Source organism: Micropterus salmoides, unplaced genomic scaffold, assembly GCF_014851395.1.
Source record: "Micropterus salmoides isolate LMB-PRFRI ecotype aquatic unplaced genomic scaffold, ASM1485139v1 Ms_hic_scaffold_15, whole genome shotgun sequence".
In the NCBI taxonomy this organism is placed as follows: domain Eukaryota; kingdom Metazoa; phylum Chordata; class Actinopteri; order Centrarchiformes; family Centrarchidae; genus Micropterus; species Micropterus salmoides.
Window position 1 is genome coordinate 23,008,925 of NW_024040596.1, and position 24,672 is coordinate 23,033,596.

At 39.0% G+C, this 24,672-nt stretch overlaps 1 protein-coding gene across 3 annotated transcripts in view; it reads right to left on the reverse strand.

Annotated features, from left to right (window-relative positions):
• adcy5 (adenylate cyclase 5) overlaps positions 1-24,672 on the reverse strand; it is an 89,849-nt gene that overhangs the window by 7,436 nt on the left and 57,741 nt on the right. For 2 of the 3 annotated variants that reach the window (XM_038721090.1, XM_038721089.1), the window contains 14 exons: positions 23,539-23,650; positions 19,958-20,085; positions 16,944-17,102; positions 16,650-16,791; positions 13,581-13,718; positions 8,845-8,867; positions 6,175-6,334; positions 5,046-5,143; positions 2,917-3,004; positions 1,751-1,867; positions 1,416-1,574; positions 555-739; positions 432-452; positions 20-152 (listed from right to left, as the gene is read on the reverse strand). In XM_038721090.1, coding sequence (XP_038577018.1) covers positions 20-152; positions 432-452; positions 555-739; positions 1,416-1,574; positions 1,751-1,867; positions 2,917-3,004; positions 5,046-5,143; positions 6,175-6,334; positions 8,845-8,867; positions 13,581-13,718; positions 16,650-16,791; positions 16,944-17,102; positions 19,958-20,085; positions 23,539-23,650 — 1,663 coding nt within the window. The remainder of the gene's footprint in view (positions 1-19; positions 153-431; positions 453-554; positions 740-1,415; positions 1,575-1,750; positions 1,868-2,916; positions 3,005-5,045; positions 5,144-6,174; positions 6,335-8,844; positions 8,868-13,580; positions 13,719-16,649; positions 16,792-16,943; positions 17,103-19,957; positions 20,086-23,538; positions 23,651-24,672) is intronic. The other variant, XM_038721091.1, reaches the window with a different exon arrangement.

The window sequence follows — 24,672 nt, forward strand, 5'->3', positions numbered from 1 at the left end:
CACATACACACAGACCGACCTGTAGCTTCCAGAGGAAGTCCAGCCTGGCCGTGGACTCCACCTGCTGGGCGTGAAGGTAGAGGGCGAGAACGAAGACAGTGATGACCACCGGGGTCATGATCTTCAGAGGAACCTTGGAGTCCGCCACACAGCTGGAGGTCAGCACACACACATTAGGTTTAAGATGTTTCATGCTAAGTACTGAACTACATGACATTCAGATGTTGAGTACAAAAAGACTTTGCAGGAACACTGTGACACAAAAACAAGCTGCCCTCTAAATCTTGGCTCATTAGCACTAGCATCTGTTGCCAGCAGGTCATTATAGTTACATTTGTGCCAGCACAGTGATAATGATGCTGTTAGCTTAATCAGATGACAGAGGTGATGCTTTGGGTCTCAGTGGTAATAGCCTTTTCCATCAGTCTCACCTTGTTCCATTCATGTGCTCGCTGCGAGGGGGGGAGCAGAGAAGAGCCAATTATTGGTTAGAACATCTGCACATGGTCAAAGATTTAAACACACGCACATACAAGAGTAAAAAAGTGACTCACAAAACATTGATGGCGTTGGCCATCACCAGCAGGTCCTGGTTGTCGAAGAGGCTCACTTTAGGCACCTCCATGATGAGGAGGTAGAGCAGCTCGATGAAGAGCATGAGGAAGAGTTTACCGATGCTGCTGACCTGCAGGAAGACGGAGCTAGCCAGCAGGCTCAGCAGCACACAGCACGAGAAGTACTGAGGGAGAAAGAAGGAGAGAGGTGATGTTTGGAAAGGTACATTTGTTTTTACGATCTATAACACGCTGCTCTGACTGAATGAGTCAGAATATAAAACACTGCATAAACCCACAATTTTGACCACTTACCTGTTCATTGAAACATTACTGTGCAAACCTAATGTTAACATTTATACCTGCAATTACCCTTAGCATCCATTTGTTCAGCTACTGTTAAATGCTCTATCACTTGTCAGAAGAATCTTAGAATATACAATTACAAGTGCTTCACTGTAACAGACTGGACATTGTTGTTCTTTTTATAGTACAAGGCTGCCTAAACATTTGTAACAGATATATTTGATCAACATATTTAATCGCAAATATATAATGGTGATTTTTCAAGCAGGAAGGTGTACATAAATTGGCGTTACTGCATCAGACAAATTTGTTGCTCATCTGAGTTGACTTTTTAAAAGCCTCAGTTTTCAGTAAACCTGGATCGGTTTTTGTTTGCCTCCTTACTCTTGCTTGCATGTGTTCGTGGCACCTCTAAATAAGCTTGTTGTTAGATAGACTATTTTCTTTTGCTTTAAATCAAGCCCTACATAGTGTTTTAAATCTGAAATATAACTATGCAAACACACACACACACACACACACACACACACACACACACCAAAGGCACACCTGTACCTCAGGAAAGCTGCACATGAGGGAGTTGTCTCCACAGGGGCTGTGTTGTGTATCCAGGCTGTAGTTCAGGAGGTGGACATGGCAGATGTTCACGCTGTCCAGACTGATGTTAAGCTCTGCCTTGATGCAGCTCCGCAAGTCATTACTGCTGCAGGTGAACTGAACAAGATCAAAGGTCACAAAGGACATGTCAGAGAAGAATCAGCCGAATCAGAAGCAGAACATTCAGAATGTGTTTTTATGTGTTTTTCAATAAGATTAAAACAGGCTGAGTGCTTTGAAAATTGTCTTATGAGGAGAAAATTACTTGGGGATTCTGTCAAGTGAGAACTTACAATATTGATGAAAGCAGAAAGAAAGACGACGATAATGGTGAAGACGCCCACCAGAGTGCTGTTCAGTCTGGACTGGACTATCCTCTTAGAAAGAGTCTGCAGAGGGACTGGGAAGAGCTGGGAGCATGGGAAAAACATGAGGACAGACAGAGCGAGGGAGTTAGTGCGTGCAGAGGGTTAAATTTGATTTGATTTATTTTCACTAAATCCATCAGTTTCTACATTATCGTTAGTAACCTTAACTAATATCTGCTGAGAAACCTGACACCAAAAATCCTCTCTGTAGTAGATGTATTAGTGCAAAACAGAACCATGACTCATCAGTGAAAACCGTTAACAGGAGCTCCATTTTTCTCTTTTGAAATCTTTTATGTCCCTCATGACCTTTGAGCAGGCGATGAGAGCAGGAAATGGATGGAAAAAAAGCCTCCTGAGGTTTGTCAGGTGAGCTCTGCTCTTTCTCATCATCCCCCTGTCATCAGACTGTTAACAGTGTATAAGAGGGAGACAAAGCGTAAAGTTGTAGTACAAAATTGAATAAGTCTTCTGGATCCGACAGAGTCAAAACTGGTGTGAACTGAGTAGCACTGTAATGTACTGTGTTACAAATACCAGAAGTATAATCTCAATACAGGATGACAATGGACCGATCATCTCAGTTTACTACAGATACACACCAACAAACTTAATCAGACTGAGAAACACAAATTTAATATTCAAAATGAGCGATATCTGTATGACATTTTCAAAGTTGTAATTTTCAAAGTGGGGTCGAATGGTGGCATCTGCACTTTGCACTAAGGAATTTAGTTTAAATAAACTCTTACATGAAAGAGCTTTCTATGAGGTCGAGAGCAGATTATGCTTAAATTTCTAGATCACTGACAGTATCTGAAATCAACAGCAAGCGCAGCATCAAACCACAGCCTGGTAAAATATTTGGTAACAGATTTGTCTCTGTGATGTCTGATAATGAAGTTCCTTTTAAAGAAATAAGAACCAGTTTGTCTCTGCTCTTGATGACTTTTAAGATTTATATTCTACAAAGCTGCATCCTTGTAGAAAATGCTAAATTCACTTCTATCTCATCACTCAAGACTAATGTGTTAGATCTGCACAAGGTGTCAAGTTCATCATTAACATTATCACAAGCAGAGACTACTTACCCCAAAACAGCAGTACACACTTGAGACAAACATGACAGCCATCAGGATAATAAGACAGGCGATGAAGAAGCCGATCATCAGACTGGAGCTGCCGATGATAGAGTTAGGACATCATTACATACATACAATGGTTCTTTCTGGCTGCATTTTATGGTTTGTCCTTAGTTGTTCTAATACCATGTGTCATGGTTTTAAAAGTAATAATGTGAGCAACTATATCTGCTTCTCTTTACTGTCTCTGACCCTGTGTTGATGTAAATGATATGGAAGTAGGCATTTTGTGTGTGGGTATGACAGGAAACAGTAAACGGGGAGAGAAAGTGTGACCTTGGTGAAAATGCTGAAGGAAAACAGATTAAACAGTGAGAAAGAGGAGGTGGGGAGGGGACGGGGAAGGATTGTCTCTGAGGATGGCTGAGAAGTAAAGACAGGAATAAAAGACAAGAGGGGAGTGGTGAGCTGAGAGGATCGAGGAGAAAGGTTAATAAAGAGACAGGCTAAAGAAGATCAATAATGAGAGGTGGGCAGGCAGAAAAGTCTGAGTGTAGGAGAGATAAAAAAGAGGGGAGGGTTAGCCTCCAGACAAAATCTTTTTGAATCTGGCTGCGGCTCGGCTGCAAGTACGTTGATTTTGATTTGATATTCTCTTTTATAACTCATCTATTCAGCTTTTTGTGTTATCAAAATTACTTTTTATAATTCTGGTTGTAAGGCTAAAGACGGAAAAATGTGCAACATATACTGTAAGGACTAAAGTAATGTGCAGGATTTGTGAGGCTGCAATGATTAAAGGCAGACACTGAATGTTTTAGAAAGATTGGCCACAAGTGACAGAGAATGTCATTCATTTTTAATGTTAGGCTAACATAGGTTGTAGCACCTTCTATTAAGACATTGAATGTATGACTACCTTATGATACGGCCCCTGTAGGCAGCGCTCTTTGTTTTCTGTATTCTGGTTGAGAATCTGTGTAGGCTACTATAAGTTAAGTCAGTTGTGAAGTTGCCCCCTAAGGATTGGATCTGCTGAAGCCAATCCCGCCTACTTCCCGGTTGGGTTCGAAGATTATTGGCACGGCCTGTGGCGGATCCCTCCAACCAGAAGTCAGAAATTAACAACAGCTGTTCTCAGCTGACTTGTCACTGGAGGCAGATGTGATTCCCATTGATCGGTTTGCCTCGCTGTGTCAAGTTGTGTCAGACAGTTTTTGTTTTCTAAACATGAGTGTGTTACTTAAATGATTTGTGGTAACTTTGCCTATGGAAAAGGGCCTAGGTTTAGCTTCACTACTGATTCCGCTGTGTCTGCATTGCTGCTTTATGTTATTCACAGTACGTTTAAGGGTGCTGCTCAGTTTGTGTTTAGGTTTTTTAAACCGTTTCGATCAGAGAGTTGATTTTGGTTACTTTGTGTAGTTTAATACCTCTCTCTCTTAGTAGAGATTTCTCTTTTGTTATATTGCTTTCATTGATTTAAGCAGCACCCAACAGGCCCTTTTTTTACAATGTGTCAAACTCTCGTCCTACTCAATCTTTTGAACTATGTTATATTTATTACCCACATGAGCCAGTTCCTAACACCTTATTATGTAACTAATAAATTTATCAGTGTTAATAATTAGTATAAGTTAAGTATTATTAATACTTAATAGATGTTATAAGAAATTATTAAGGACAACCTTTGGGTTGCCAGATTATTAAATATCCTTTTAAGGGGTATCCTCCTCCAGCATAACTTTTATGTATTTATTTATTACAGACTTGTATCATATATTTGGAGTTGTTGCATGTTCTCCACCCATCCATCCATCGTTAACCGCTTATTCTGCCTACAGGGTCTCGGGGGGCTGGAGCCAATCCCAGCTTACATCGGGCGAAAGGCGGGGTACACCCTGGACAGGTCGCCAGTCCATCGCATAGCTGTTACATGTTCTCATTTTCTGAATTTTGAGATAATACACATTACTGAGAACAGTGGATGTTAGTTTTAGCTGTCTCTGTTATGCCTGCTGTTGGTAAAATTTCAGTCATGACGTGTGACTGTCATCCCATTTTTAATTCTAAAAATTTGAGTTGGTAATAGTGGCATATTTTAGTGAGGGGATGAAGAATGAAACGTGTTCACTCACGGTGGCACAATGACAATCTGGATGAAGCAGATGAAGAGAAAGACGAGAGCGGCGCAGGCCACGTAAGCTCCAAACCTGGAGTCCACCTGTTTGGAGTACTGCAGGAGGAGAGGAGGAGAAAGAAACAACATTTTACCATTTGACAACATGCTTTTCTTCCTTTCTGTCCCACCGAAGGCAAACTTTGCAAAAATTTGCAATCATAAATCAGCAAAAATTAGCAAAATCTGACTCTGTTACATCGGTGCAGGGACAAACATTAAGTTTTGGAAAAAATGGTAAAAAAAAAATGTTAACACAGCTTTGAAAGGAAAATGTTCAATCACTGTCATTCAGAAAGATTATCTATCTTGAATAACAGTTTGCTTATGAAACCAAAGAGAACTGTGATATTTTACAGTTGAACAAAAAAAAAACAACTCTGGTTCTCTGTAGGACAAACTATGCAACACGTGTACTAAAATTATTCATATCTTTGGCATTTCTGTACTGTAATTTTTTTATTACTAACTGGGCGACTTATAAGCCACAGATTTATTTATATTACAGTATATTGTTGCTGAAATGTAAAAAAAAACAAAACATGCTTGGAATTGCCCTGTGAGTCTTAAAAACAGCTCTGCATATTGTTGCTGTAATGAAGTGAGGCTAAGACTGCAGCTGGTAGATGTGTATTGTGGTGTTGTTGTCCTGTAGGGTGATGATGCTGTCCAGGTGCTAAAGGCTGCGACAGAGATGATCTCATCCACAGCAAGCTGGGGGCTCACAAAAAGTCCTTCTGATCTGCTCTAAGTCTTCACTTTTGCCATGACAGGAAGAAAGTGACTGAAACTTGAAAACAGGACTCAAAGCCAACAGACCCACGCTCTAACTTTCCTTCTCAGCCTGCCCTTCACTGTCTGAAGCAGTAGACTTCTTCTGTCCTTTAGTAGCTGTCTCTTCCCCCTTTAAACCCCAGTTCCTCCCATTATCTGTTATACTTTGCTTTGACTGACTTCCTCAAGGGACAGAAAAGAGCGAGCAGGAGAGAGCTTTTTGCACAGGGAGGATTGCTTGTCGCGGCCAATTATTTGCTGCTATATTGGCACTGTGTGTCAATGTGTGTGTGTGTTTGTGTGCACGTCCTAACCTTTTTCTCCAGGTCAGGCTCTCTGAAGGTGAGCAGGAACTTTTTGACGTGTTCGGAGCGCAGACGGTCGATGCTGCGCGCGTCGATGGCCCGGCCCAGAAACTCATCCACTTCGTCCTCTGGGTTTAGGTTCTCTTGCGTGTTCCTGAAAATAAAATGCCTGAATGACACAAAATGAGACCAGGAGACATTTACATCTCAGGACGACTGAGAAGGCTCTTCAAATTCCACTGCAGCTAAACGTATTCTACGCAGTGTCTTTTAAGAAAACCTGTGAACATCTGCCACCGAGCAGTTAATTCCCTTTTCACAAGGTAGAAAGAACTACAAAGCATCTCAGAATCACAGACTCGGAGCCACTTACATTGATTGAAATTCCCAGGCCTTGTTGACAAGCACTAATCGGCTGATGGATATGTCATGCTACTGTGATCACAGTGATTACACTAGTGTGTGTGTCAGCATGTGCAGAGTCTGACACCAGAAGGCAGTTTTCACATTCATCTGCTGAAGGTGAAACATTTCTCTGTGTTTAGCCAATCATGGTCAAACATGCAACTTACAACTTACCTGCAGTAACTGGGGTTTTTTTTGGGACACTTGGGGGCAGCGGAAACAAGATACACAAGACTGAAATATTGTCACTTTTTAAGTTGATATAGCAACTAGTTAGTACAACAGTTGCTTATTTACACATCTAACAGATCCGGAGCAACATTGCCATTCATTTGGAATGAATTGTTTTTCTGGCCAAAAAACTCAGAAAAGCCGATTATAGCCGTTTTAACAATATTTGCATATTCGTTCGATTCTGAATTTTTTTTAATGAGGGAGGAGTTGATGTAATTTTAAGAACTCTTTTGTGTGGAAAAACTATAACATTATTCAAAGCGGAGTGTTTTTATATTTCTCAAAACATGTCTGGAGGGATCTTTAAAGGTTTTAGGTGTATAGTATGTGGTGACCTGGGAACACTGAGATGAAGGGCTGAAAGCAATAAATAGACTGCACCAGTGTTTCACCAGAATTATGAAATTTTTCTACAAAAAAACATTATCTGAAAGCTGTTACAATCAAATAAGAATTATACACATACATAGTAGAGTCTACATATAGTGGCTTAGAATAGAAAACATCAAACCACATTATTAGCACAACATAAATAATTTGAATTTTTAAAGGCTGGTCGTTTTAGTTTTTTACATATTTTTTTCTATATACTTTTTTATACTACCCAGACTTCTTAGGACAAGCAGTTTGGTTTTAAATTGGTTAAAAAATCTGGGTGAAAATCCATCTAGATTTTATATCCCCATGGACCCAAAAGCTGACGTTTCCCCTTATAATTACAGTTTACAGTAAATAAGGTTTTCTTGTAATGAGGACAACCAAATAATTCCTTTTTACTTTTTATAAAGTAACTCAGTGGCTCAGTGTGATGTCAGAACAAACTCAGAGATACAGAACAGTTTGGGAGGAGAAGGGGAGGGCAACTTTTTTAATAGATGACTGCAGTTCTTTGATCTGCTTTTGGGTTAAACGTGACTGCGCAACTTTATGGGAACAAATGACGGGCACATCAACAAAGTGATCTCAAGTTCAAACTCATGAATGAAAACTGCTCAGTGAACCTTAAATGACCCAGACTTAAAGTAGTGTTTTGCAGGATTTTTCTCTTTCTTTTCTTTTAATGTCCCTGAAAACTTGGTTTCAAATCTTTAGTACTTCGCTTAAATATTCATGACTTAACAAGCAACAATAAAAGTTAAAGTTAGAAACATTTTATGTATTATTTAAGATTTAACCACTCAAAAATACAGCTACTCTGCTTCACCAGGACTATGGTTTGATGAGGGTTGATGGCAAACATTGATATTACTGGCTTTAAACTAAGCCCCTCCTACTTCAAACTGTTCAAAATTTGGCAGAAAGGTGTATGCTCATGTAGGCCCACACCACACCTAGTAACAAGCTCTATAAGATTATGTTGTTTGGGCCTTCACAATATTGATTAGACAGACTCTGCTACAGACATTCTTTTGTATTAAAAATGTATCTGCAAGAATAATCTGCAGATGCTTTTTGTACAGTACAGGCATTATAGAATCCTCTAGGTGCTGTGTAACCAGGTGCACAATGATTTAATGTTGCCATCTGTGGTTTGTTTATGCTTGTAAGCAAATTGGGTGTTCACATCAGCCATAAGAAGCAACATTAAGTCTCTCATAATATGAGTGATGACTCCTGATGTTAATGTGTTTTAGTAACTTTAGTGTGTGTGGTTTCACAAAGTAAGCTGGCAGCAAATGTTCTTTGTAAAGAAAACAGAGGTGTCATCAAATCCCGTGAAATACTCCTTCAATGTAATCTGATCTAAGATTGATCTTTAACCCTAAACACGATCCAGTGATGTCATGTGACACAAACAGCGACTCAAAAGTAAGTAATTCTGACTTTCTGCCGTCATCAACAGTGCCAGTAACATTTGTTTCGGGGCTGATTTTTGTTATTGATTTAAGAGTTGCCCTCTGATTCTTCTTTTTCAGTTGATGTTTTATGATCTCTGCTTTCTGTAAGAGCAAGTAAGGACAGGTCTAGATTAATGGCAAACAGACAAAAAGATAGATGAGAGGGAAGACACAATAATGTTGAGATATAGTCACTACTCACTTGTCTTTAGGGTCTTCAAAGCCCTGCAGGACAGAAGAGGACAGGAAAATCACAATTAGATGGCAATGGCAACTTCTAGTGTTCAATCAGTCTTACAGCAACACCTGAGGACGTTATTTAACCTTTTCAAATCAGACTAAGCTCACTTTTTATTTTTACTTTAATGATATTACATTGTATTTATTCATTTAGCTGACGTTTTTATCCAAAGCGACTTACAATTGCACGCCTCTGGAGCAACTAGGGGTTAAGTGTCTTGCTCAGGGATACATTGGTGGATGGGTCACAGTGGGAATAGAACTAGGTCTCTCACACCAAAGGCAGGTGTCTTATCCATTGCGCCATCACCACCCCGTTAGGGTTAAAGATCAATAAAGGATAATTTAACCCAAATTATCCTTAACAAAGCTGGCAGAGGTTTACATATCCCTAGTACAATTTTACACTTTAAATCAATCATTAAGTTAGAAAGCAAAAATGCCAAACAGTTGCTGGTTCCAGATTCTCAACTATGAGAATTGCTGATTTTCTCTGTTTTAGATCATTCAAATAAAATTTTGGGGGAGTATTGTTATTTGGGGGGGGGAAACGATTTGAAAATCACTTTGGGCTCTGGAAACTTGTGGAAGGAAATTAGATATTTTATAGACCATGATAATATCTAAATCATGAATTATAGACAGATCATTTAAAATGAAAACTAATCGTTATTTGAAGCCCAAGAAATCTCCCAACACATTTGTCGAAAACAGAAGACTTCCGCACTGATGGCCACACAGTTTTAAGCTTGTAAATGAATTATATATCTACAGTACACACATTAATTTGATTTAATTCACAAATTATTATATGATTTATACAACAGAATGTAGTTGTAGTTCTCTTGTATTGAACCATTGCTACAAACAATTTTAATCTCCTACCAAATTAAATTAAATTAAAAACTGACTTTAGCCCACATATCACTTCTCTGATTGCACATCAGCTTGTTCAATTTAATAATAATGATAAAATTCAATGCTGGAACTATAATTGAAAGTAACACACCTTAGAGGCCACAGGACATGATAACTAGTCTGAGCCAAAGAAAATGAAATAAAACGGAGGGTATGGAAGGAAAGGTTCCCTGTGGCTGGAGACACGTGAGCATGTTGGGAAAAAGAAAAGGTATTTGCGTGAAATTGGGCTGATGATTGGCACCCCTCTATTCTTATCTCACACAGTCTCAGCTCTGCACAGCAAGAAACTGACTATGGTCAACAGGCAATTATAATGAGAAGTAAAAGTTGTTTGCACAGCTTTCTAGTTCTTGAGATCAGATAAAGGGATCAAAACATGAAGGAGATGAGAAGTAGAGGTTACAGTGTTGAGCAGAGATGTGCTGGTGTAGCTTTAAAACTGCAGCTGAACTTCATCATTTAGTTCACACTGGAAATGAGGAGTGGTTGTCTGACTCCTGTCCGTAGTTTCCTCACACAGTAGATCCACACAGAAACCAGTATTATCCTAAATACTACAGCACACTTTATAGGAAACCATCAAAGAAAGCCTAAGATGCCGGTTCAATTTTCTTAAAGCAGAGCTATTCTGCTGTTGTGATTAAAATTGTTGTTATATGTTACTGTAGTCTCAGTATGCAGCTGTAATATGAAGGGGAAAAAAGAATGAAATGTTATCTTCATACTGAGGCTCTGGCTTTGGGGCCCCCTGGGCCCTTGCACCCCTGGGCCTGTGGCTGGTAGTCCAGTTCAGAAATCCATACATGTCCATATCTAACTGTATAGCTAGCACCTCTCTAGCTCCCTCTTCTGGATAAACACATCAATGTCAATGAAGGAGCACAAAGAACACCGCTGGCTTCTACATGCAAAGACTAGGGCTGCAGTTAACAATTTTTTTCATTATCGATTCATCTGTGGATTATTTTCTCTATGAAACAATGAATCAATCATCTATCTATAATAAATGTCAGGAAGTAGTGAAAAATGTCTGTTACAGTTTCTCAGAGTTAAAGGCAACGTCTTCAAATGTCTTGTTTTGTCCGACAAACAGTCCAAAACTCAGAGAGTTTACTTTCATTTACCATCAAATATTTGGCCTTTTTTGCTTAAAACATAACTTAAAATAATAATTAGATTATCAAAAGACTGTAGTTACTGGACGAGTAAAAACTAAAATACCAGCACCCCTGCTTCTTCCCCTCTTTTGTCTTATCTTTTTCAACATATGAGAGTAGCTGAATAAACAGTAATAAAGGAAAGTACATGTGTTAAACTCCTGCATGTCTCATGAGTCCTTCACGGTCCACCACTCAGCTCCATCTGTGTCTGGATAGACAGAACAAGAGAGCACACCCATCCATAACAACCCCCCCTCCCATTTATATAAAAATTCTCTCTCATGCCCTCTGTGCTTCTTTGTCTCCACACTCTCTCTAATTCTGTCTCTACAACACGCTTTATCTTGCTTGCCGGGTGATTAATGAGCAGTACAGAGATAGAGAGAGAGTGATAGGCAGGAGGAAAATAGAGGCTGAAGATGAAGAAAGACTGAACTGTGGCAAATAAAGTTGATGTCAGAAGTGTTAATGTTTCTACAAACTTTGAAAGCGCTCTGTGAGTCAGAGCATAAAGAACACTCTGATATTAAACAAACCAAGGAAAAAACTTCACTGCCGCTGACATGATGTCAGGACCAGTAATTGAGAGTACTCATCTAGGAGGACAGGAGATAAGCCTGTGTTGTGAGTTTTTAGTGACAGAGTTTGTTTTTACTGTTAAAAGGTCGACTGTAAATTAGTGTGGCATAACTTTGTTGTTTTTAGTTAGTTAGTGGTTAGTGTGGTTGGAGTTTTAGTAGGTGGCGCTGTTTTTTTTGTCTGTTCAGTCAAATTGGCTGTTGCTTACCACCCACAACTGTGGGGCTGTGGGTCGCAAAAAAATATACAATTATCATATAAAAATAATTGATGAACATACTGAAGGCATCTGACCTGTGTCCATTTAGTCTCAGTGAAGCGTGTGGATTCGAACATTTGGGTCCAAAATCCAGCCTACTTAATGTTTAAGTGCACCACCTGTCTGTGTCCACAGAGGGGGATTATTTTTGCAAGACATGTATGAAATAAAATCAGACATTTAAAAAACAAAAGAATAATTATTGTTATCCTTCCATCAGTCACAGTAACACTCACTCTATCTACTTTGTAAGAAGATATAAGAGCTTGCATATTGAACTTGAATTTGTCCACCATGGTAACATATGTAAAATGTATTTTTACACCACAGATGATGTGTTGCCTATGCTGCCTGTGATTTTGGTGGGTCAAAATGATGCACGGTATTTCTAGACTATACTGTAAATCTTTATATTGTATATGGCAACAATTATATATATATATATATATATATATACACATATATACATATACACACACACTCACACACACACCCCTATGCACTCACATTTTAGATGCATTCAGGTTTTATTGTTGTGAAGCGTTTAGCATTGTGACTCATTCTCTCTTTCCTCGATATCTCTGTGGCATATTTGTGAAGGCATCAGCAGAAACCATACAGTTGTAGCGTCAGCAGTTTGACGCCAGCATGCGTTGGTTTTAATGTGACTAGACAGCGATTGATATTTTCCCAATGAAGAGGTCTAAATGTTCCACCAAACTATTGTAATGTCTCAAAAGACACCAACAAACTAATGTGATGGAGAAGCAAAGAAATTAGAATGTTTACTTCCTGGTTAGTTGACAAGAGGTCCTCAAAAGCCATGCATACAACACATCTGCTTCACACACAAAGATCACCTGTTAATTCAAAATGGGTCTACCTGCAGTGTCGCAGACTACATAACATATCCACTTTTTACACAACATTACCCTGAGTTAGCATCCTTAACACACTTATTTTAACCACAGATGTATAATAAGCTCCGCCTTGCCTCCAATTCTGCTCAGTGGCCACTTGCGTTACTGTAGCGAAAAATTCCCCTGCAGCCCACAAAGCATTTTCCCCATAGGCCACCATTACAAAGGAGATGTCTCACAAGGTCAGTTAGGACTCTTTCTATGATTAACTTTTGATCCATGAAGTTTTATACTTGTTAAATCTGTGAAAGGAAGGACAATGTAAAGTCGAGCACTGAGGGGGAACTCGCGAGCGTGGCAGAAACACTACTGTGCATATTTATTGGGCCGCATTACCCCCGAAGTAAACCAGGAAGCTTGCCAAAAACTATTCTGTGTGTGTGTGTGTCAGGTGTGAGTGCATCCATTCACTAAGTGAGTCACTGTTTGCGGGCTCAGCACAGCAGGGAGAGCTACAGTACGTAAATAAAAATGAATCCTGATATGGTTACATCAGTCCTAATCAAATTCAACCCAGGAGAGTGTAGAGGATGGGGAGTCTTTTTTTCCCCACTGCTCAACTGGCAGCTGGCATTTGTTGTGGTACTCGCTTCATAGCGGCCGCCTACATGTTGCTGTTGTCTCACTGACAGCTCTGAGAGCCTCTCAGAGCTGAGGTGAGGTGTGAGAGGCGGAGTGGGCCATTGCCGCTGCTCATCAGGACTACAGATCAAAGGATTATGGGTATTAACAATGTGTTGGCTTCATCACCAGATGAGAGCTGAGACGAGATATTGGCAGGAGAGTCACCTGCCTATGGCACTCTAATAGCAGCTCTACAAAGCAGAAGGCCATGAGCGCTTTTTTTTTTTTTCCTCACCATCCTCTTCATCTCCTTGGAGACCTGGTTGCCGCCCAGATGGTTGTAGAACGGACGGTCAGTCCAGTGGCCACTGTTGTGGGTGACAGAATTAGTCCTCTGTCGGCTCATTTTGGCTATCATCGCCTTTTCCTCTTTCTGTAAGAAATAAAAGATACAGAAATGGGTTTTTAGAATATAGGTATTGCATGGTAAGGACCCCACACAGAAACTAAACAACAAATAAACTTTATTTAAAAACACAAAACTCTTTGTAGTGTTTACTTTGGCAACAACTGGCTCAGCTGACAATCTAGCCTCTACAGGACTATAGTGTTTTTCATCTATATGCACCTACCCCAGTGGTGAAAAGTAAGTAAGTGCATTTACTCAAGTACAGTTTTGAGGTTTAAGTATTTTTGTTTCGTACTTCTACACCAGGTACAGGAGGAAATACTTTTTACTCACACTTAACTTAACACTTATTTGACAGTGATAGCTACTTAATATTTCTGTACTTTCAACACAGGACTTATACTATAGTATTTCTACATTTACTTAAGTGAAATATCTTTATATCTGTACTTCTTTTTCCACTCTTCACCTCCAAATCAGTTACTAGATATTTTGTATCACAAAGCTGAGGTGATGATTTAGAACTCATAACTGCGGATTTGTTGGAAGATACCCACACTCTTTATTGTATATTCAGAAACTTCAAGAAAAACAGCCAATATATCTTGCATCACTGCTGTAATATAGGAAAAGAGATAAGTTTACTAGATCTGAGAATCAGCTCTGGAGGTTCACACTTATAAAACCATTATTGGGGGGGGGAAGCAATTAAAAGTTTTACTCCACTCAGATGGAATAAGCTTAAAGCTTCTCCAACATCTAAAATTGGATCACATGATTTGTTTGGCTGATTTTAAATTCCTTCGACAATATCTGTACCTGCACCATAATACAGCAGAGTACAGCTTCACTGAAGAGTTGGAACAACATGACACAAATATATATATATGATACTGTCACACAAATATTCTTTTTCTAGTTTAATTTATTGGTGGTTTAATGGGTTTCTGATACTTTGTATGTTTGTTGCTTGGTTTTCCCCCTTGCGTGAAGTGAAAATGTCTGCCTTTATTGTCCTGTGTAATAACGGCAAAAGAGACCGACAGTATAGCCCACCAGTACACTAGTACAATGGAGTTGGAACAGCACTTTATTTGTGGTTCTCAGGGTTTTTAATAAAACCAAAAAAAAAAGTAAAACATATCACTACATGTAAGAAGAAAACTCTGACCATTTATTATCACTGAAACAAACTAAATAGTACAATAGTTATACTGTAATTTGGTGAGTTCTGAGGCCCTCTTCTTCTCTTCTTGCTGCAAAGCTCTTCTGCGTACATCCCAATCTTTTCAGAGCCGTATAGTTGTGTTGTATCATTTCCAAATCATTATGCAAAGGTACATACCAAACACAGATTGGTTCTCAATCTAAAGATTGTTGGCTTCACATTTTTTAGCTCAAGTCATCACTGACTCACTAACACGATCAGTCTTATTTTGTCATCTTAACGGTGCTCACACTTGACAACTGACAAGCCTGTTCCTGTCTTGTCTCAAGAATGACCACAGATGACCACAGCAGAAGCAGTCAAAACAGGAAACAAACATAGATTGCCAGCAGCTACATAGTGTTGTTACACTGTGTGTGTGATGGTAAGAGTTTTACAGAAAGCGCCAGAAGAGAATCTCATTTATTTACTCATCATACTGCAAGAAGCAGTAAATAAAAGCATCCACTAACTGTAATTCTTTATGCTTTTTGATGTTCAAGAAATGATGAATTTCTGCTTCTGGTGTTAAAAAAATGTTTCCAGAGATTGTATCTGTAATTATTCTGTTTCTTACAGATCTGATATCAGATCTGCACGCTAGGATGCATTTTTCAAAAAGAAAAATATAAAAAAAGTAACCAAAATAATTAGACTGTACAATCTTCCTTCTGTCTCACAGCATGAGCAGCAAAATGGGAGGAAGATATCGCTTCACATGACATGCTATCTATAGTCACAGCTTGTGATACTGCTGGAGGACAGAGACAGCCGATAAAAAAACAGTCTAGTCATAAACAAACTGGAGCTCATGCAGTGAATTGGAGATTATTATTCCTCTTCGAAACACAGTTCATTTGGGACAGAATCCCAGTTTATAAAAAATGACATGCAATATGGACTGGCTGTGTGTATTTTAAATGATCAGGAACAGCCCTTTAAGCTTTGGTTATGATGGTTTATCAAAAATGTTACATTCTTAGCTTCAGCATGATTCAACACCCACACAAAGATGTTCTTTTGGAAAGTTACATTGTGTTGTTTTAAGCTGATTAATGGAACCATGTGCAAGCTTATAATATGGTTAAGGCTGCTTATTTCCAGTTTTTAATTATTTTAACCAACAAATACACACAGTTTGAATAGCAGTAGATAGATTTTACACAGATTGTATGTTTCAGATTTTTCTAAAGCTGCTTTTAATAATTGTTTTATAGTATTTTAATAAATTAAAATGCAGCTTTTCAGAGCTCTTTTTCATCTCACCGTTTTGGTTTTACAGCACATTTACTGGTTCAGTCTCAGTGCTGTCATCAACCTTGTTTCCAACAGAAGCTGATTAACCTCCTGTACACTACCTGCTCAGCACAGACAAAGTTAGCATCTTTCATCTTGGCGAAGAAAGTCAAACTAGCAACCAAATAGTCAGATCTTTTTCCTCAGGAGTTGATGGACAAGGAGAGTGAATATTGGACTTCATTAAGTGGTCAGAAACCTGACTCAGATGGGATAGTAATGTTTCTCTGGGTTTGCTGATGTGTAATATTTGCTACCCCAGTAGCTAATTTTTAAAGGTAATAATGCATCAGGGTTGTGTGTCTTTCAGCTTCTTATGGAGTTCTTCTACCCCCTAGTGGGAAGAAATCAATGAATGCAGCTTTATATAAAAAATGAAGCAATACGCTCTAAATAAAGTAATCTGCACTTCGGGCTTTGCAATTTTAGACAATAATGAGGACCGTACGTACCCTTTTCTGACTGCAGCCCACAATGAGGTAGGTTTCTATGTTGTGCTTCTTCAGGTAGGCATTTCTGTCTCCCCCTGTTCCCTGCTCCACATCGTAGTCCCCGTTCAGATAATTCAGAGTGGCCTTAGTGATATGAATACGTCTGAAATGGGAACAACACACATAAATACCCACATACATGTTCATTATTATACTGTGCATTCAAATATACAACGCTATAGGCAGTGCATGCAGTTTCAGAAAACGGACTGGGTTGTAGTTAGTTTGCAGTTGACTATTGCTGGAGAGACATACCCAGCTTTGCCCCCAGCCTCCATCTGATTGGCTAGTGTGACGTCATTGGACCAGACGTCAAACTGCCACTTCCTGAGTCCCAGCACCCCACAGTGCACCCTGCCACTGTGGATGCCCACTCGCATGTTCACATTCACCCCAGTCACCTCCCGTACCAGCCTACAAAAAAGCATAAAAAATTATGGGGAATGATCTCAAGTGACAAAAACAATAGTCTGCACTCAGAGATCATTGGTAAATCAATGTTTTTAGTTCTGTGATTTCTTCCTAACTAGTTTTTCTTGTCAATTCATGAGTTGTATGCATGGTGCTTCTTTTAAGCAACTAAAGATATCCCTGCTATTGTGAGAAAATATGTTGCAATTTGGTTAAAAGTACAGCAAATCTAAAATGGCTGTTGGTTAAATCATCTACTGTATGTGTTCTTTCAAAGTAGTTAATAGCAGCAAAATGGGCATTTATTTTGCTAAAACAGGTTCTGGAATATTTATCTGACTTAATTAGTAAATCAATTATCTTATTATCATGAATTGAATGCTTTGGATGCATCTCCCAGTTGACTGTGTGAAGTAGGAGACATGTATTGATGATCATTGTCAACATGGCAACTGAAGACCCAAAGGTAACAATGGAAAGAAGCAGCAATGGCATTTTGCTTTGCTGCAACACAAGTGATAGCCTTTTATGATCATGAATGAATGACCTGAGTGGACAGAGGCAGGGGAACAACACATATCCCTTTGTTGAAGCCATGCAGTCATTACTTGACAGCAAAATATCCAGACAGCGCTGCAAGTGGACTAATCTTGGTGCTGTGCCCCAATGATCTGAACCTAAGACCTCTGAGTTCATATCAGCTTTGGAAAAGAACTTCAGCGTGCTTTTACACTGTCTTTGCTTTTGCAAAATGCATTTACATCAATAAATGCTAAATGTGAAAGATATTCTATTCCAAGTATGTAAAACATACACAGAAACATTTGATATGCTGAAACCTACAACTGTTTGTCATTTTTGCCTGACAAATGAGAAATAAATTCTCTGACAAATGAGAAATAAATTCTATCTATTAAAGGTACATTGTTTAACAGAACAAAGCTGGCTGGTTTCCGCTTGTTTCTAGTCTTTCTGCTAAGCTATATAAGCCGGCTACTGCCAGTAGTTACATATTTACTGTTTAGACATGAGAGTGATATCAATCTTCTCATCTAACTCTTGGCTACAAAGGAAATGAATAGGGCTGCAACGATTAGTCAATGTAATCGACGACGTCGACTGTAAAAATATGTTGGCGTGAAATTTCATTGTCGACGCATCATTACAGAGATGTAGTTTAAGGGAGAGACAGAAATCTTCTCATTATGAAGATTTCTGGTTGTTCATTTCTAACTGCAATGCGCTACATGGAATGCTAGGGGCTGTATCGTTCCACTGTCTGCCACGACTGCCTGACTGTGAGACTACTCACGAAGAAGAAGCTTTCATGCGAGAAGCAGAAAGAAGCGGAAAAAGAGGCTAAAAGCAGAATGTTTTGTTGTTTTTACAAGTTTTGTACGCTATTTTATCACTAAATACAGAGAAATCAACTGTGTAGACTTGAATATTGGCAGGTTTACGAAAGTTGATCAAAAATGTGCTCAAATGTTTTCGGGGGAGAAGCTCCACAAGCGCCTACGAGGTTAGGGGATGCCAACCGGCCAGTCATGCCCACAAAGGCCTCTGGTCCCAGTTACACAGACCACTACAGCAGCAACAACAGAGCAGCAACAACAGAGCAACAGACAAAGGGCCACAACTGTAAGATAGTATCAATGTTTGTACCGCTTTTATTCTGTCATTACAATTTGAGTAATGGTTTAACATTTTAAAGTAAATTAAGAAACATCTGGCTCGTGATGTAGCCTACAGAACATTCTCCACTAATAAAACTTATAAGCACTTTGGAAAAATAAACTAGTATTATGAAAGGGGACTGTTGCTTTATTATTTCTAAATAGACATTACATTGTTAGTGTACAGTTGTGGTTGTAGTACTTGCTTTTATTTTATATATAGTTCTAAAGCAACAATCTTGGCAATAAATGAGATTGTGGGCTTATTGTTTTGGGTGATAAAACCTGGCTGTTATCTAGGAGCAGCTTCTCCATAGTTCTTTGCATTCTTGGTTTTGAGGTCTCATAGATGATGCTGGCTAAGAGAACGCTCTTTTAGTTGTGAAGGCAAACATGTTAAGTGCAAAAGTAAATCAGTGAATTATAGGAGTATACTACGCTGTCTTGTCTTCTTCCCTAGTGTTCATTCTGAAAAGTAAACCTCGCTCATTTAATGGTAACGTTAGCTAGTTAGGACGTGTGTTGGAGTCCAGTAATTCACTTAAAAGGTATTTAATTAGTTATATGGTTTAATTAGGGTTAGGGGGTGAAAATTAATCGTGACTAGTCAACTAATTGAATAAATAATTGACAGATTAGTCGACTTCAAAAATAATCATTAGTTGCAGCCCTAGAAATGAGCAAATTTTTTCCAGTGTCAAACCTTTCCTTCAAGTAGTAGTCATTGCATGCTGGGACAGGGTTCAATACAGACCCACACTACTCTGAACATCATAAGCATGTAGAGAAAACGTACAGATGAATTCATAGAGGGAAGGGATAATGCTAACTAAGCAAAGTGAAGCAGATCAGCTGCGACAGCTTAGAAACTTGGATTGAAATTTCAAAAAAACATTGAGTAACAAGTAGACATTTCAAACCCTCACAACCACAATCAATGTGTCAGCCTCGAGCCTTGAACTGTAACCTCAACCCATGAGCAAAACAATGAGATCAGATGTCGGATGTCAGTTTAGCTTTGTGATTATTTACAGGAGATAAGTGAGATATGAAAAATAGTGGAAGCACCAGTACCTTTTGGATGTATATCCAAAAAGTATTCTTGTATATGTTATTTATTACTGCTCCCACAGCTAATGAGATATTCCCATGAAATTTAAAGATAGATAGAGGCAAACTTACGAGATGGCCTCTATCATGTCCACCCCCATCTCCACACAGCAGTGGGCGTGGTCAGCCCTCGCCTCTGGCAGCCCAGACACGCAGTAGTAGCAGTCTCCCAGGATCTTGATCCGCAGACAGTGGTTCTCCTGTCAGAAAAGAAGAACATACTGGAATGTACATCAAGTTACAGAGAATTTACTGTCTTGGGTTAAATAATGAATTCACTTTTACCTTTCTTCGCTTGAATACAATAAACTGTACAGTTTTTCTAATCACATGCCATAGGTTCCTTCATCTTTTAATATTATTGGCTGTTATAAGTGATGAGGTAGGACCTGTTGGAGTGGGGATTTTTGTGGGTGTGCTTGTATGACTGTGTGTGCCTGTGTATTTGTGTACTGAGGACTATTTTATGTACTTACAAAATCTGTACATAAGTTCAACAAGTTGCTTCAATCAAACAAGCCTCCACTACCAAAATCAGAGTGCAGAGCGACATTCAAAAGGTGAAGAATTCAGGGTATAACAAAGGTTTTACATTAATCCAACACATCAGAGAACAAAAGTCAACTGAAACGTCCCAGGTTAAATGGCTGCATGTCATGGATTTAGTAATAACATCAGGTCAGCACTTTAAAGGTGATCATAAACTCACATTTAACTTTGGCATATTACAACTAATAAGAGGATATTCTGAAAAATGGGTTTCAATGATTTTGTATGGTTAGAATTATCCACCTCAAATGTAGTGTACCTGTGAGAGGAATTCTTCTGCTAAAGTACATTAAACAATTTGAATAATACTATTCCATGATTAATTATCTGTACTTGTGTCTGTTAAAAATCAGGCTCAAAGTCACAATCACAGAAAAACATTCAACGCTAAAATGAACAAGCTAACCCCAGTCAAGCCTCATTGCAAAAACTAATGTTAAATTAAACTCTATTATGGAATAGCACAGGTGTTGCTATAGAGGTTTCCAATCACAAATTTGCAAGTTAAAGAAAGCACTCTATAAATGTGTTTTAGAAGTAAGCAGACATATAAACAAGCTTGTTTCTCAGACTCTTAGTAACAACAACCTGAAGTTGCTCTAATCAGTATTTTTATATTAACAATGCGTGAAATGTCTACATGTAGTGTTAAAGGGGTCGATTATAGTGATGAACCCACTAACAAAATCAGTTATTGCAGGTTTAAGGATGGTGGAGGGAAAAATCTTAGAGAAAGATTTTTCAAACCCTGGACATATAAAACCAAAACTATCAGATACTGTCTCAGACTCCACTTGAGGTAAGTGAACTTACTAATTTAAATGAACTGATCCTTTAAAGGGAATATGGCCTCAGAGTTGACTCTTTGCACCTTCAAACTGCTGAGAGGAGAAGACGTTGTATTTGCAGCTACTGCATGAAACACTGTTACATCGACACGGAAAACAGGATTCCTACAATAGTTTTATCTTAGCACTGATTTTACACATTAGCCTTAGAGCTCAAGACCTCTGGGCAGCGTGTGGGGTGCGCATGTGAATCGGTAGGGCTTGGAGAACACTGTGTCTCATGATAGCCACCTGAGTTTCTCTCTAGCACATGGCTCTGGGAAAATACAAAAGGACCTACTGTGTAAAGAGCACAGACAGAGGATGTGTGTGCAGTCTGTGTGTGTGTGTGTGTGTGTGTGAGTGTGTGCATAGATACAAGGTACATCTGGCATGCACATAAAAGTGTCAGTAGCAACCTTTCTGGTTTATAATGCCATTATACCTGTTTTCACTCATAAATATTGATTAGCACATCATTTCACCTTTCATAAACAAATGGCATACATTGAGCATTAGCTGGACAAACAATGAAGCTTCTGGATAAAAAAAAGGAAATATCAATATTCATGCATGTGCCGTTTATCTAGCTGTGGTTCAGATATTAGAAATGTGCTGTAAACACATGTCTGGCTGCAAGATATTGATGGCAGATATGAAGTAGAGTGGAGCTGCCCTCTAAACAGTGAAATTCTGTGCGCATGTTTGCATTTTTATTAGCATTGGATGATACGTATTTTTTAAACTGTATTTTCATTTTCTTTAGGATGTCCAAAAATGTTTAGAGTGACGCTTTTCCTTTTACATTTAGTAATTAACCACATCATGTCAGGTCCACACACTAAGCAAGCTTAAGTTCAAAGACCAAAACTCTGTCTCTGTTTTGGTCTTCCGTTCACCATCTCACATAAAGAATTCAGGATTTAGCCAGCTTAGTGCAAACGTCTTATGTTGCTGGTTCCCAGTCTTTTTGATTTTATGACCCCTCATCAGATGCATGACCAGTTCACCCGAAGGATGATAATTCTTTTTTTTTGTTGTTTTATTTTATTTAATAAGTTTTAGAGGCCTGAAGAAAGTAAGTGGTTAAATTGAATTTCATGTGTTTTCTATGATTTATCTGACTCAGCACCTCCTCTGTCAACATGTATTTAAAATATGGTGATATTTTAAAGATGAGAACCGAGACATGGATTATTTAGCACTATATTACCAGGTGTTTCAATAACATATCAAATATATATTCACTGAGAGGAAGCCTCTCTTTTGCAGGAAGGCCCTGATCACATTCACACTTAGAAGCTGCCCAGTACAATCACAGCCTCTGTGGTCTGCTGCCACTAAGCTGGTGTTCGCGCTTCTCTAACCTTTGGGCCACCACTGCCCAAATATTCATAACAGTTGAGATGGTATAAATATCACAAACGCCTCAAGGACTTCTTTGCCATGCAGGTACTGCTCCTTATGTCCAGGAGTTTCAAAACAGCTATTCCTCCTCTAGTCCTCCTCCAACCTCAAACTTTAGAGAGACTAACTAGTCCTCAGCCAAACAGCATATGGTCTAATGGCCCTCTGACATTTATGTATTTTGGGCACATTCAGGATGTCATAGACTCCAGGTTTTATCTGAGTGTCAAACTCAGTAATACCAGAGGTGAGCCAGGAACACCATCAGGGGTACAACAGCTCTGCACAGCAATCGACTGTAAGAGTCATGCACGGTCTACATGCATCTGTGTGCACACATGAAGTTAGTCAGATGCTCACCATAGTGCTGTTCCACAGTCCTTCTCTCCCAGTTATGTACAGGATGTTCACTGAGCCTATTGAGGCAAATAACTCCATAACCCTCAATTACTTATTGAGAGTTATTTACCTCACTCACAATCAACCACAAAGGAAGAAGAAGGAACACCAGAATGCGATCAGGCTGGTCTGTCCTTAAACCTAATATCACACGTAAGTGTAAATGCAGATGCTTTTATAAGCAAAACCCAATAATACAAGATCTCACCTGAACAAGCCATTTTCATTCAAGTGTTATTTTTGGAAATTGAATAACACCTTTCTGTGTGCTGGGAAGTGATAAAATATTTGTATGTACTGGTATATTTTGCTCATTAATCTTTGCCATTTGCATTGGGTGAATTGCAATTATTCTCAAAACATAATTTCCCTACGAAATAAAATTAGGATATTAGCATTAAAGTACAACAATGAAAGCAGGAGCACAATTTGTGGCCTTTATATATAGTACACGTGTCAATGCATTCTTACCGCTGCCAGCTTGTCAAAGCGGGCGAAGAGTTCATTAAGAGTCATCACCAACTCCTGCGCTGTGCATTGGGATGCCAGACTGGTGAAACCCTCAATGTCTGCAAATAAGATGCTGCAGAAACACAAAGACAAGAGAAACGGCATTTAACATTCTTTACTCTCCCAGTTTGGAATGTTCCCTCTGCACAGCTATCCTTGTCTCTGCTAGCTGTACTGTTTCCTGGTGAGGCTGCAGACAGACATTCAAATGTAAATGTACAAGGATAAAAAAAGCTGAGCAAATTCAAACAAATTACATGTATGTTCGCCTACCTACAGCACAGAAGAGCATAATTCTATCCTTATTCCACCCATTTAATTGCTAGTGCAGCAACAGGAACATGATCCCTCACCGTCTTCCCACATGTGAACACAATCAATTATATTTTGATGCACAGCCAAAGCCGGAGGCCAGGTCAACATTCTTCAATGTCCCCTAAAGAGACTAAAACTAAAACCTAAAGCTCAATACCATAGCATCTCATCCAGAAAAAAACATTGAGGAATGCATGGCTGGATGGATGGATGACAAATGTCACTGAGCATGCTTGGCTATGTGCCTTTGTGTTAACACCATTTTGCTAGTTTAATGAGTTGAGACTGAACTCTGCCATTTCAATTCGTGATGAATGAACATGTCACCCCCAGTGACACAGTATAGCTCTGTTTTTGCGTTTTATAATATTAGAAAAAGATAACACCTCCATAGAGAGTTATACTGTGATTTCTATTCAATCTAAAATTTGCGTGATCATCTAGCATTTTTTACTTGATTTACAACGTGTTCCTGCTTTGCTACAGCCCATCAAACACTTGATGTCAAAACGAACCAAGTTTCAAATTACTCTGGTCAAGATGTACACCTGAAGCCACTGATGGAGGTGAAAGGTGTGATACTGCGGTTTAAAAACGGTTTTGTACAGTCATGTCCAAATGTAATACAATGTCTGTAATTTAGAATTAAAAAGTCACTGATATAGCATTTGTGGTAATGAGGTCTGGCAAAATGAGTGAGTGGAGACAATTAGGCTGGCCTCTTGTACACTCACAGATAAAACCCATGAGCTTGTCCTGAATGGCTCATGTTGTTCTGTG